At 37.5% G+C, this 15,405-nt stretch overlaps 1 protein-coding gene across 1 annotated transcript; it reads left to right on the plus strand.

Annotated features, from left to right (window-relative positions):
- Nucleotides 1-4,863: 4,863 nt before the first annotated feature.
- LOC116920605 (ribosome production factor 1) lies at nt 4,864-6,310 on the plus strand. The gene is made up of 6 exons (XM_045172201.1): nt 4,864-5,091; nt 5,130-5,372; nt 5,448-5,601; nt 5,689-5,771; nt 5,837-6,024; nt 6,082-6,310. The coding sequence occupies exons 1-6, from the start codon at nt 4,906-4,908 to the stop codon at nt 6,254-6,256; spliced, it is 1,029 nt and encodes a 342-aa protein (XP_045028136.1). The 5' UTR covers nt 4,864-4,905; the 3' UTR covers nt 6,257-6,310.
- The last annotated feature ends 9,095 nt before the right edge of the window (nt 6,311-15,405 follow it).

Genomic DNA, 15,405 nt, shown 5'->3' on the forward strand with positions numbered 1-15,405 from the left:
CAATGATGTTATCTCTGTTCTCCAGCTTTCTTTAGACTGTGGCTAATAATCTCCAAAGAAGCGGAAGAGCATACGGAAAGCAAAGCTACAGGGCAACTCTCCACAAAACAATATTGTTTGTCTTCGCTCTATACGGTAATGGAGATGAAGAAAAAATCCTTCACCAAGCCGTCGCCATGATGGAATTAGCCAGATTATGAAGATGAGTTGACAATGGGGAAACGTACAAAATCTGGCCAAGTGTGGATAAGTTTCATCGCCAAAGACGCCAAAGGTACTGGAAATACAAGTCTCCTTTCCTTCATCTTATTCGACAGTAAATTTGCTTGCTATACAGCCTCGTTGCCTTCTTTATTTGTTTTCGTTAGGAGATTGATCTGCAGGGGAAAGGGAGGCTCTGAGGCGTCTTGTATCCACCTAGACAAAATCGGTGATCAGCGGATTATAATTCCATCAAATGTCTTTCAGTTTTGGTGTGCCTCATTTTGTCGCGACTTTTGCCCATTTTGATGTTTGGCCATGTTGTTGTTTCAACTCATTGAGGCCGACCTCAACATGAACTACTGCTTATAATGAACCGATAGTAGGCTAACGTGAACTATTGGCGGAATCAATTAATCGGCCCAGTCGGCCATAGTGCGCAGTGCTATTTAAAGGGCCAGGACAGAGAGAAAATGATAAAAGAGCAGCGGATTCGCGCAATGCGGTAGCGAGTAAACGGTCTCCCAACTGAAATGAGAACATTGGTATATAGCAGTTGTTTGCCTCTCGCTTGAATGAATCAAGCTGACCAGGTGACATGCACTCGACGTCTGTTCCTTTTTTCTTCTTCCACCTAGAAATGCATATTAAAGACACACGGCGCGTTTCACTATTCCATTGGACCACGGACATATGGCTAGTGGCCCTGAAACCTTTTATCCCCATACCAGTCGGTGGCTCTTGGATCCAAGACCAATTGGGGTCCATTCACCATCTTGCCCTGTCATTCTAGAAGCAGGCTTCAGTCTCCGTCTCTTTTAACAGCATGCATGCAAGCCAAATAAAGAGGAAAAGAAAAAAAAATAATAAATGAAGGAAGCTAAGCTGATGCTTCTTCATCTGTGGGGTCAAATAAGTTGAAGGCTTTGAAGACCAACAAGTTTAGAATTCGTCACCCTCACAAAGCCAGTCTCAAGGGTAAGCTTGCAGAGGGGACAGCAAAAGATCGAAGGTAGGTAGTAATTGAGGTCATTAAAGTATCAACTGGGCACTGAAGTAAACTAACTCTATGAGATTCCGGATTGAAATCTAAGGTTAAAAACGAAAAGGAACAACAACAAAAAATGGGAAAAAAAAAAAAAAATAAGAAGAAAAGAAGAAAAACAGCAGCCAAAAGGTTTTAACGGTCTGTCGTTAATTTTTACGATCTTTTGAAGAGGTTTTTACGAGCAGCGATTCTCCTGTTCAACGCTTCGGCTTTCAGAAATTATGATGGAATGTCATCGCGCCAATATAAGATAACTACCATTGCCTGTAATGGACAGTTATTGACGGAAGCTGGGATTTTATTGTAGCCGTCGTTGGCGGAAACAATTCTAAAGGTTTTCCAAGTTTCCTACCTTTTTTTTTTCTTTCGTTTTTCCTTTTTTTTTTTTTTTTACAATAAGTCAATTTAGATACGGTGTTGGAAAAATACCCCAAACTGACTAGCCTGAAACCTTTTCTGGGTTCGTCGATAGAATATTCACAAAAAAATTACCTGCATTACCATCCCCCCCCCCTCTCCAATAATCTGTTCAATTTTTCTACCTTGGTCGACACACCCAAAAAAAAAAAAAAAAAAATCCCTAAAAGTCTGTACTGTACACCGCCCAAGCTTTGACTGAATAAATCCATGACGAAGGCCTCCCCTTCCTTCCTTTCCCTTTCACGCTGATGCCGACACCTTTACAAAACCTTGACAGCGAATAGAAATAGTATTCTTTCGCCACGTTTGTTCCGGTAAGGTTCTGTGAACGTCAATCGGACTTGAATGGTTTTCTCATTTGCTCCTGCAAGAAAGACTTTTCTTTTTTTTTTTTTTGTAATAGGACATCTGTCTCAAACATCTGAGTCCAAACGGAAAAGGATGGGGTGGGGCGGAAGAGGTCGCCAAGGAAACGCGCTTTAGGTCAAAGTTCACGCACAGCTTCGTAGCTTTCGTAATTACGTCTGCATTGTAATAACCATGCCACGTTTCTTGTGTCTACATCCTTTTTATCTGTTTTAATACTTAAAATCTTTTGGTGATTTGGAGAAAAACCAATCAATAACAGAGAGACTCGATAATAAGCGCTCACTACAAGACAATAGTTTTTACCGTTTTCTAGTCAAGTTTCACTTGTGAGTGTTGGAGCGCTAATAGTTACTTGTAGATAGCAAAAACAAAAACAAAAACAAAAAAAAAAAGAAAATAGATTAGCTGTCATTTTCAGTCAAATGCGTTTCACTGTTGCAACGGACGGCACCGAGCGAAGACGTTTTATAGTCGGAACTTCACTAATGAATAATGCATGACTGCAAAATAAAAGCCTGATATTATAATTGGTACAAACTGGGAAGTTTCGAAGTGTTCTGATCCAAACAATGAGCTTAAGCTGATGAAAGGAGACAAACGATGGAAGATTCATTTACCAGCGATCTAAAACAAAAGGGCGTTTATGGAGATCACGGTAGGTTTGGTTGTGAAAGAATTTGTGTAATAACCAAAATAAAGCTTCCTGGACATAAATTTTATAGCGCGACGTGAGAGTTGCATGACGGAGAGAAACCTTGTTAGACTACCTCTCGTACGTCACCGTAATACTGCCCAATACGATACATTCCGTTTTGTTTTTGTTTTTAGGGTTGCAGTACATAAAACGAGTTGAAATTCGTCCAGCGGCTGCAACTTATATTTCACCATTAGCAGTATGGATTTTAAAGTTGAAAGTAAGCAAGCAAACTGTACGACATATGGCTAGATGTAATTATCGTAGCATTCCAATCAACCAAAGTTCATAGTCTACACAATATCGTTCTTCCGAATGGCGTTGTCTCCTAGTTAGCCGAGAAGCCACAAAGCGAGTCTAATTAAAAGGCTCAACTCCTAATGGCAATTGTCATGAACAAATGTATCAAATATCAAATGTATCAAGAGAGAATGAACTTAACTTAGTAAGCATACAAGTTATCTCCAACGAAAAATGGGTTGATTTTTTTTTCCGAACTTAAAACATTGGCTGTTTATTTAGTTGACTGTCGTCAACAGGTCTCCCTCGCCCTACTAAGCAATGTTACAAATCTTAAGAGGTCAATATCTTTCCAACATTCTACAGTGCATTTGTATAGTTGTACGTATTATGAGCTGTTTGCCTAAAGCTTTCTGGACGAAGGTTTATGGCGGTTAAGTTAACAGAATTCGGCTACGGGTAAATGTTGAATTTCTCTTTTCGGAAAAAGGTTCGCCGCTTCTCCTCCCTCTTTTTCAGATCCTTCTGTTAGTTGTGTTGACCTTTTTTTTTTCTCTCTCGTTTTCTTTGTACCACGGTGAAGTGCCGACCGTATTTGTTAATTCGGCGTTATTCTCAGGCAAGTCAGGAACGTCGTTAACCTTTGTCCACCTTCGCTTTGTCAATGGTTATTTTGTAACGGCTGTCGTTCAAATAACCCATTCAGTGGTGGGCTGCGATCTGTCCTCTTCTCTTCTATCCGCTATAGCCTGCAAATAGAAAAGGCGACGAATGGGCTATTTTTTTTTCGCTAATTCCTCTAACATGGAACTCCAAAATTGTTTAAAGACGTAGAGTTATTTTGCACCATAATTAAAATGCTTAATAACACGCGTGTGCTGTAATCTTTAAGTGAGTACCTAGCGTCGCCTAGCGTAGAGGTCATTGCCCGATCAAGTCGATTGTTAGCACATTTTGTCCACGTTAATTTTACCGAAAAGTGTCTAAGGGGAAGCAGAATCGTACATACAAATATAGTATTCGTCGACTTTTTCCCATGAGTGTAACAAGTATCGATCAGAACTATTTTTCTCGATCGCTGGTGGAAACGTCATTGAGTTTTCTAGCAAAAGCGAGCGAAGGTTACGATATAACTAGATGTAAGCAACTTGGCCTAGTACTTTGAACGGGGCTCTTTATTTCTTATGTGTCTTTCTAGCGCAGTACCGCCTTAAAACCAATTTAAAATTCACGAGTGGTCGTTTTAATTCTACCTAAACTAAACGCCGTAAACCACATCAGTTGGCGTGGTTGATCAAACCAATGTCGTTGCGTTTATCGATGCTCAGCTCTCGCTTTTCGCGTCGTCACGTGGTATATTAAAAGACAAAACGTTGTGAACGTAGAGAGTTGCATTACGTAGCAAGTGCCGTGCTGAGGGTATTCTTCTAAAAGCCTAATGATACACATAAGAACGTTTAAACACACAATTTTTCAATTTCGGTACGTAGGCTACTTTGCTGGCTTTGGGCTTTCCCCGCTTAAAGGCTATACGATACACTTTTTGCCGTCTACCGCTGGTTTGGGAAACTAAGGTGAACTGTCACTGCACAATTTTCTTCTAGAACAATCAAACGGGGGACATTACCTCTCAATTAGAACCAGATGACTGAATAAAATTTTTTAAAACCATTTATTTAGTAAATAAAACCGACAATCAATTAATATTTTTTTAACGCTAAATCACAATTTGAAATTATTTTATATTTTAGAATACAAGCTTCTTTCAGCAGTCGCTAGGGGACCTCAAGTCGTTAATAAAATGCTTTCGTCTGCTTCTTTTAAGTACGTTTTGCTATCGTGTAAGTGTTAAGCTTAACAGACACACGTGTTAAATTGGTGTGGTTAGGAATTTGTGTATCAACTTTACGTATTCAATAAATTTAAGCCTGTCATGGAAAGTGCAGAGAATGCCGAGAATGCTGAAGTGCTTGTGAAGCCTCCCACTTTAACAGCGAGTGATCGCCTTGCAGCAAAAAAACGGTTTCGTACTCAGCGGAGACTCTCGACAATGAAAAACAAGGTGTTGCGGAATGCACAGTGGGCTACTTTAAAAAAGAGAAGCGAAAGGTTGTTGTTTGTATGGATCTCGTTTTAAGCCTTCAAATAAAAATATAGCATTTTATAGGTAAAAAAGAAGGTCAAAAACAGAGGAAGAAGGAGGCTGAAGCTTTAGGTGATAAGGCACCCCCAAAACAAATTCCACGTACAATAGAAAACACAAGGGAAGCTGACATTACCACTGTTGATCGTGATGATGAAGAAGTCACCTTTGACATTACCCATGATGAATATGAATCATATTTTTCGAAAACTTATGTGCCTAAGATTTTGATAACATCATCAGACAATCCCCATTCAGTAAGTGTATCACTGTCTAGAATCATTTGAATGGTTATAATAAAATATTTGATAATGAAAATTTTTTAATTTCAGAAAACCATCCACTTCATTCGTGAATTGACAAAAATTTTCCCTTCTTCTGAATGCCAGTGGAGGAAACGTTCCAGTGTTAAAAAAATGATACAGAGCGCTAAAGAAAAAGATTACACTGATGTTGTAGTCATTAATGAAGACAGACGAGTCCCAAGTAAGAGATAATTACATTGATTGTTTTGTTTTTGTTTTGTTTTTAATATGTATTTTATTAATGTTTTTTAAAAATTGCATTTACCAGATGGGATGTTGGTGTCCCACTTGCCTGATGGTCCCACAGCTTACTTCAAAATTAGTAATGTCAAATTGACAAAAGACATGAAGGTATTATTTGTCTTATAATTCCCTTACATATTTGTGATGAAGCTATCTTGGTCATTTGCATAAAGTACAAGAACATCATCAAGGAGTTCACTACCCACCGACCAGAGGTTATTCTCAACAATTTCCAGACACGCCTTGGTCAGGCTGTGAGTAGGATGTTAGCATCTCTATTTCACTATGATCCGCAATTTAAAGGTCGTCGTGCAGTGACTTTCCATAATCAACGAGACTATATTTTCTTTAGACATCACAGGTTTGTAAACTTTAAATGTTCTTTGGTAATTTATATTGCTACAACTTTTCTGCATAGGTATGAGTTCAAATCTCAGAAAAGAGCTGCATTACGCGAATTAGGTCCTAGGTTTACATTACGGCTAAAATGGTTGCAAAAAGGAACTTTTGATACTATCGAGGGTGACTATGAATGGATTATCGCAGGAAAACGACATGAAATGGAAACAAGCAGGCGTAGATTCTTTCTTTAACAGTCTGACATTTTGTGCTGGGAGAATTTAAATACACGTCTGTGTAATATAAAATTGTATTCCTAATTTTGGCCACTTTTTGGCTAAAGCAAACCTCGACGCCATAGCATAGCCATAGATATTGTCACGAGAATTTTTGCATGCAGGCACAGACTACGAAGTAAAAGACCACGATCCCCGTATGTATTGGGTTCGGAGGACATGCTCTGTCCGACCGATGGTGGCGCTTGGAACGAATTGGGAATTGTTCGGCTGTTTTTCCCGTTTTACCTACTGAACCAATCTTTTTTCAGGTATAATTTTTATTGTTTTACCTACATAGTAATTATTTTTGTCTCCTTTCTAGTTTCTGTAAATTATTTAAATTTTTTCGATCTATCCTAGTGCTCCATAATAAAATGTTTTATTCCCTCCCCCCTTTTTCTGATGCCTGTATATCAGTGCAAAGGGTGGCAAAGACTATAATACCAACCAGACTTGCCGCGATCGTGATCCCGATCAAGATAAAAAAATTTATCGCCGATCGGATCGGCGACTTTTCGCCATCTTGCAGTAGGTTTCGTGATAGCATGTACCCAGCTAGCATTCTGCCCTCACGGGGATATCCCAGCCAGGTCCTTTCAGGCTGAGCGGGATATATCCCATGCGACGTCTTTAGTAGGTAGGACATCCTAGTGTCCGGTTTTTGAACGTCCTTTAGGATCATCCATTGGATGTCATGAAATGGACGTCCATTAAATATCCAATTCTAAGAATCCAAAGAAAAATACACAAATAAGAAAAGCAGTCGCTTGGAATCAAACCTTAGTTCTATATTCAATTCAACTGTAAATCACACGCTATACCCACTCAGCTATTTCGTTACATTTATGCACGTATCAAATTGTCTACTGTAGCGCCAACTTAAAATAAAATAATTTAGAATATTGTCACGAGGGTTGTATTTAAACGAGCACAGATGAATACAACAAGTGATGACTTAAATCTAAACAATGGTCTTACTTAAACAAAAAGAGGATAACCATTATCAAAAGTTGGAGAAACGTCTGAAGACCTCTAGGGAAACCAGGGAACTCCTCTAACGGAGCCCAGCTCCGGGAGCTCACCCGATGGAGACTCATCTTACGTAGATTCGGGGCAGCGTTTTATACCGTCGCACGAATTACTCCCCTTCCGGACTGCGTATCTCCGTATCCTTCTTAAAGCAGACTTCTCCCGATAATTTCTTCACCACGATCGCAGCGTTGTCCAAGGAGCGGATGACTCATCTCTGCGAAGAGATAACCATTCTCCCTTTTCACCCACGACAATATCTATTCCCACTGAGGGTTGCGGGTTGCGGGTGGGTTATTATAGTTTTATTTATTCTTAAGAATAATGAACCGTACGGTGTAGTACGCTGTACCAGCATATGTTGTTATGTATAGCAGTTGGGATCTGCATAATAATAATGCATTCTTATACAATGTAAGATTGTGGTTCGTTTGAAAATTTGGACCCCAACGAAAGTATTACTGGCAAAAATAGGTGTAAGAATGTTAAATAATGCTTGTTCATTTCAATTCACCCTATTTTCAAAAATTGCGCCATTTGTGGCGTTGCCTAGTTTTAAACATCATGTTTTGTATTGTATGACTCGACCAGTGAGGTAGTGGGCCAGTGGCTGTGAGTTGGAGATAGCGGGAGACAGACCCAACCGATTAGACGTTTTTGGTACTGGCTGACACCGTAAACGGCATGTTTCTGCTTTGAAATAAAAAACAAAAAGAATTAGATGACGCTGCAAACAGCGTAATTTTTCAAATTAAGGTGAATTTAAAACATAAATAAAAAATTCCCAAATTGCACCGTCATTTTGATTTTGGTCCAAAAAAATCGGGAGTGAAAAGGAGCCATAGATTTACTTTTCTAGCACACGAACTGATAAAAAAAAATTATAAAAAAAGAAGGTGTTTTGCCTGTATCACCCCTGTAGACGACCGGCCTCCTAGACTAGCGAACCTAGCGGGGAATCCTGGAACCACTTAGTAAACATCCGCCGTTTTCCCCTACAGAGAGTGATACGGTGATCATGTACCTTGTTTATATCGTGCTTTTGTCGTCAATTAGTTCATTTTACCTGCTAATAGAATTGTTAATTTGAAATAAGCTGGATCAAAAAAAATAAATAAAATGTAAAGAAATTTAGTCGAATTAATTTAAGAATTCGACTGTGCTAAAAAATTAGGAAAAATTTGTACATGAATATCATATGGAATTCTTCATATTAAATACAAAATTCATTAAACAGTGTAAATTTTGAACACTAGGTGTCATCCAAAAATGATCACGAAGAATAATCGGGAAAATTTGATCAAAACGGCAAGTCAGCTTTGGTAAAAAAACAAAAAAACATTAAAGGTGACGTAGTGCCATAAAAATTAAAAAAGCACGGGAAGAAAGTCGATGTTTTGATATTTGTTGTCTAGTGTTCCGGCTGAATTCCCTTGTTAGGAAAAATTAGAAATAATTATAGAAAATAGTTTATTCATCTCTTAATGCATGTAAATTTTTTGGAAGACCTATTAGCAATAATATTCTTCTATTACCTCTTCGCGCAAGATACCCTAACAAAATAAGAATCCGTGTTAAATAGCCCTAAAAACTAGACGTGTTCCGATATTTTCGGCACCTACTGTATATGTGCTTATAATACATTTTTCTTAAGTACTACTATACTTTTACTTTAAGGTTCTATGGCTTTGTATTGGGGGAACTTTTGAACGGGCATGGGTCCGTTCACGAAAAGTCCTAAATATTTGATGCGTTTTATTGTAATCGGCTACCGCCTTCATTTGGTTGTTTTTTTGTATTTATTTTTGTCATTTACTTTTATTGTTTTGTTTTTTATGGATGCAACTACATTGTTTTTACATTAATATATATATTTTTTTCATTTTAAGGAATATGATTGAACTAAACAACGATGGTTTATATTAAAATTAGTGTAAATTGTCACCCATAGTTTTACGTCAAATATATCGGAACAGAAATGGACCAATCGTCAACAAGCATGAAGGTGGCCATCATTTTTACGTGTCACTTTAAATTTCATTCCTGTATAACTCAATACTAACAAACAAGATTATTGTTCCTTATTATAATTTTTTGCCAGAATACAATAATTTTAAAATCTCAATTTTTTTTATTAAAATTTATATACTATTTGGGACATGATTAAACATAAATTTTGATCCCAAAAATCCTCGGATCTCAATTTAATCAATTCACATTGAACAATAATTGACGTTGGTGAAATGCATTCCACAAAAGAAATTGGATGTCACATTCTGGACAAAAGTTTTCACGCAGCAAAGCCAGCGAATATAACAGGATGTCAAGGTAATTTTGTAATTCCAACACAGCGATGGAAGTGTAGGATAGCTCCCAATATGAACATCCACAACTTTTTCCCAGTGCTCGTCCCAGTCTTCCTCTGCTGGGTTACAACCACGGATAAATGTTTCAATGTCTTCAGTGGAAGCTTCACTATTCTCAATACCCTCTACATCTGAATAAAAAAATTATAAACAATATCAAATGAATCGGACATCGTGAAATTAGGCGTACTTACCACCAGCGTTATTTGATGTGAAGTAATGTTTGCTTTTCAGTTTTTTAAAACTCATTTTGCTAGATAGACATTTGCTTTTAGGTAAAACACCCACCGTTTTTTTGTATTTCTTAACTTTGTATTTCTTTTGTTTTCTTAGGTATAACTCACGTTTTAAAGTTTTCAGAAAATTTTCCTGTTTTGGCATTTTTGTTTTTTTAGTTTTTACGTGAAATCTGATTTGACGCTAAATATTCTGTAAATTTTAAAATCATCAGTGAACTGAGATGAATCCTTTGAGTATATTCGGCAAGTTATAAATAAAAAAAAAACCGTGAACGGAAAGAATCGGAATGAGCCGTACGCAGAGTGATTGGAAACAGCTCCGTTCCCCACCACTTAGAGGATCCGTTTTTTACTAACAATCTAAATGGATTGGGTGTTTCCGTGGACAGATGAAGACTGTGTTGGGTACAGAGCACCACGGTCTTTACTTCGTAGTCTGTGCATTTACTTACACTGACGTTTGATTTGGATTTGATTTGTTAATTTTTGAGAAAAATTGAGTCAAATCCAAATCAATTCACTCTAATAAAATCTATTCAAATCCAAATCAAATCGTGTGATTATTCGGATTTGATTTGGATTTGATTTCATTTCGATTTGGTAAATCGTATACACTGTTGGTTGTACTTTGATTATAATAAAAATATAATCTTCTTTCATGCTATTGTCGTCAATTAGTTCATTTTACTTGGCAATATAATTTTGATTGAAATAAAGTGAACAAGAAACATCAAATGTCAAGAAATGTATTCGTATTAATTTAAGAATTCGACTGAAATAAGTTAGGAAAAGTGTGTACACGAATATCATTGGAATTATTCATATTAAATACAAAATTCATTAAAAAATGTAAATTTTAACACTAGGTGTCAGACAGAAATGATGGGGAAGAATGATGAGCAAAATTTGATCAGCGATCAAATAAATCTCAAATTATGGGATCGCCGATCAAGATACAAAATTTGATGGGAACGGCTTGCTTTCAAGTTTAATAAAAGTTTAAGATTAAAGTCAGCCAACGGCTCAAAATTTTCTGTTTGTTTTTACATGAAGACGATGAAAATCAAAAACTGAAATTAGATAACAGGGAATGAACGCTATCCGTAAGGTCAGTCCGTAAAAAAAGTAAGACGATAAGTGCTCATGAGGCGTAAGATGTTTTCATATTCGCCTGTACAAACACGCTATTAATTCAATGTTATCGATGTCGTAGTGATTGAAGTGTCCATCTGCAAAAATAAAACTCATTTGTTCGTGGCCCGAAATGGTGTATTTTGATTTTCGGCAGAAGGTATATAAATGTATTATTATGTGTTTATCTTGTAATTCTCTTCAACAAATTATGGTTTTTTCCCTATAATTTACTTACTGTTTGAATGTCTTTGAGTATTGTTTAGCTGGGACTTTACACACTATTCTATCAAACCATCTACCTAAATTATTGAGGCTTGACGGTTAACTTCTTCCCTGTAAATAAGTTCAATGACATGAAAAACTAAAACATTTGGAATGGAAGTAGAGTTCAAAAATCGTCTAAGAGTATAAAGTAGGTTGTTGTAAAGTACATAGGTGTAAAGTACATAATAGGTATCCCTAATGCTAATAATAAAAATGTATCCAATCAATCAACAAAAAATTAATATATTTTATATTCGTTAATGGCATTTTTCTATTAGAATCCCGACATTGATTTTTGCGGGGTATTTTGGTTACCTTACAGCACACTAGCGCCCCTAGGGACTGAAGGCAAAGGTAAGATTTTCGCTCTCAAAGTGTATAGGGAGTAAACTTCAAGGGATAGGAAAGGGTTCCCAATCAAATCATTTTTAAAGAAATAGATAAATAATGCTATTAAAAAAAGAACGCCTTATTTTTTTGTTAAAAAAAAAATAATTTCGCGTAGTTCAAAATATTTAATTTTTATTGGTGAAAACCGTGATTTTAACACAGAGTTATGGGGGGGAAAGCCCAGAGATAAGGAGATGGCTCACTCCACGTAAAGCCCAGCAGTCGACATTTTCCTTCTCCTCGCTGTCTAGCCGAATTTGCGCTTTTGGCCAGCTCCGGAATCATGGCTGTACTTGGCGGTAAGGATTTCCCAGTAGCGCTCCCCCTTCACGTTTTAAACCATACCGTCCTTACCGCCAAGTACATCTGTCGTGTCTAGTTTTTCCAACTAATCCAGAAGAGGCTTCAATTTGAATGAAACACAAGGTAAAAACTCGGCATCAAGCAATTAAAAAAACCTTTGTTCTGTCTGCTATGACTTGGCAACGTCGCCCCCTCCCCTCCTAGCGAGCGCAGAGGGCAGTTGGTCTCGACTCGTTGGTCTAGCGAATACACGCCATATTCGCTCCTGAATTCAGCCCTTATTGAACTTCATCCTACTGTTCTCCAAGTTTTATTATTGATGCCTTCTGACATGCATCGACCACTGAGAACATCAAATGCGTAATTTAATAAAATTACCATTTCTTTAATCGCTTCAGTATCTTTAAATGATACCAAATTACATTTCCCCCTGAAATAACGGAATCCAACAGTTACGCTGCGTGAAAACAGCTGAAAAAGTTCTAAAATTATCGAGAACGCATTAGTTTATTGAAGAACATTTTAATTTATACCTGTGTAGCAAATTAGACTTATATTTTCTCCCAACAATTTGGTAAAATGTCTGATAGAGCAATCTTGGAACATGCCTTGGTAGGGAAATCCCTCTCGGCTTCAAACAGAAAAGTTTGAATAGATCATAGGAAATTTCAGTACCACCAAACTAAAAACAAACAAATTTAATAGACATGTCTATCCATTTTTTTATAAGTTTGTGCGGGATTCTCACGTGCAATTGGGAAAATGTGCTCAAAGATGAGGAGATGAAGGGGTGATAGAATGAAGTATGATAAAATGACCGTTGGGACTTAACATTGTAAGGATCCATCTGCCAAATCAAATTTAAACGCTTAAATTGAACTTGCTGCTTTTCTTGACCTTATCTCTCTGCCATTGCAGCGTTTTGGCACTAAGTTTGTTGCCCCGAATGACCCACTTTCTAATTTTATTATCTTAACGCTAAGGCCAGCTGTCTCTCGCCTTACTTTATGTTTTTGAACACGCCTGACCTCATTTGACCTTAAAGTCTGCTCGCTTTCTTGCCGTATAAAAGATGGACAACCTCCACTTGAAAAGTCAGTCAGGCGGCCAAAAAGGCCCTGCAAAACTCAGCGGCATCCGCTTCTAGAGTTACTGTGGAAAGTAAAGAAGGTAAAATTTGATAAACTATAAAATAATCTTTAACAATATTATAGATTAACAATTTTTTTATAAGAAAGGTGCGCCGAGTGTTGAAAAACCATCGGCCACTAGCCGTTGGCGTCGCAGAGACAATAATAACACCGATGCTGTTACCTATCCAACTGAGAGAGTTTTTATGGAAGGGTTTCATAAAAAACTAGTTAGATTTATCGCTAAAGATATGCAACCCATTCAAATAGTTGAGAATGGAGGTATGTTTTGACACTTGTGTTGATGCTATTCGAAGTTTTTGACTATCTCTTTTCTCACTCTTTGCAGGCTTTAAAGATATGGTTCATTACCTTGATCCTCGGGTTACGCTGCCGTCAAGAACAACCATAGCGAACACTTTGATTCCCCGGGAATTTGAAAGTGCAAAACCTGCTTTGTTTCTGGAACTCCAATCTGTCAATTATGTGTCTTTGACAGCAGATTGTTGGTAATCTCGGCACATGGAACCGTTCATGGCAGTTACTGTCCATTTCATCGTGAATGGACTGTTAGAATTACGCGTTTTGGTTACCTGCCCCATGATCGGTTTGCATACAGCAAATAACCTGAGTAGTAAGCTGGAAACGATTTCATCTGAATGGGGTATCACCGAAAAAGTAGTTTAGTCGTTACTGACAATGCGTTGAACATTGTCGCGGCTATTAACTTGCTGACACACAAATACAGGGAACAAGGTATGAGAACTTTTAACTCTGAAATTAGCAACAAATAACGTACCAATCTGATGTATTTTTTGTCCTTGGAATCACTTTTCCATGTGTTGCCCACACCTTGCTGTGACAGATGCCATTAACAACACCCTTGTACATGCCACTATAAAACCGTACAGGGATCTTGTGACTTACTTTCATTCTAGCCATATGGTAGTTGAAGTCCTCAACAAACATTGCATGTACAATGGTGGACTTAGTGGAATAACCAATATGTAATGCTCAAGAGCATGCTGGATCTTAAACTACCAATTTGTGCAACTATTGGCGAGCTTCAGCGGATGGATCTCTCTTTCACAGCTGAGCAGTGGGATCTAATGGAGGGAATTGTCAAAGTGCTTAGCCCATGTGAGCAAGTAAGCAGAGCACTATCTTCGCAAAGATACCCTTCCTTATCAAAGGTAAAATTTGTATGAAAAGTGATTTTAACTTCATCGTAAATATTTATAAAAATTTTCTTTGACTTTAGTTATTTCCGCTTATTAGCCTCATGCTTGAGGGCAGACTTGCCGTGCGATCAATTTTTTTGAGTTCGATCAAAGTCAAACTCATCGACGATGAGTTTGAGTTCGATCAAACTCAACTGGCAATGAGTTTGAGTTCGATCAAACTTATCGTCGCGATTAATTTCCTGCGCCATCTATCAGTCAATAAAATAAACACAATATAAAATTTATACAAATATTTGTTCTTTTAGCTTTCATTTAAGACTTAAACCGTTTTCTTTTGTTAATTTCCTTATTTTTACTTATATCGATACTATCCCGTACCGCCACAATAGTAACATTCTTGGAACTTAATTATATTTACTATTACTAGATGGCGTGCAGTAAGAAATATTGATTGCAAAATTGAGTTTGAGTTCGATCAAAAATTTTGAGTTTGATCGCGATCAAACTCATTCTTAAATGAGTTGAGCGATCGATCAATTTTTGAGTTTGAGTTTGATCTCGATCAAAAATTGAGTTCGATCACGGCAACTCTGCTTGAGGGGCTCACGAATGTCTTTGACGTCAACCCAGTCAGGTATGAGGGGCTATTGATTTTCAGAAATCGGCTAATGAGGAACATCAAGCATCGGTTTCATAATTTGGCGCATACCAATCAGGACTTCAGAGCCCCTAAATGGCCCTTTGTTTCATTTGCAGGTTTTACCGACCCGAGGTAATTTATCGTCTAAGGGAAAATTTTCCCCGATTTTTCCCCGATTTTCCTCAATTTTCCCCAATTTTTCCCCAATTTCCCCAATTTCCCCAGTTTTCCCCTTTTCCCCCAATTTCCCCATTTTCCCCAATTTCCCTGCTGTTCTCCCATTTTTCACTATTTCCAGTAAAAATGCTATTTAAAATAAATTTGTTTCAGTAGCTTAAGTTTTTATTTAATCCGAGAAAAAAAAAGAGAAGCATCATGCACAATATTTTCAGAATAAGCAATTTTTTTACACGACGGGATGGTTGAAGAAGGTAGACTGCAAATGT

The sequence above is a fragment of the Daphnia magna genome, linkage group LG4, assembly GCF_020631705.1.
Source record: "Daphnia magna isolate NIES linkage group LG4, ASM2063170v1.1, whole genome shotgun sequence".
NCBI lineage: Eukaryota > Metazoa > Arthropoda > Branchiopoda > Diplostraca > Daphniidae > Daphnia > Daphnia magna.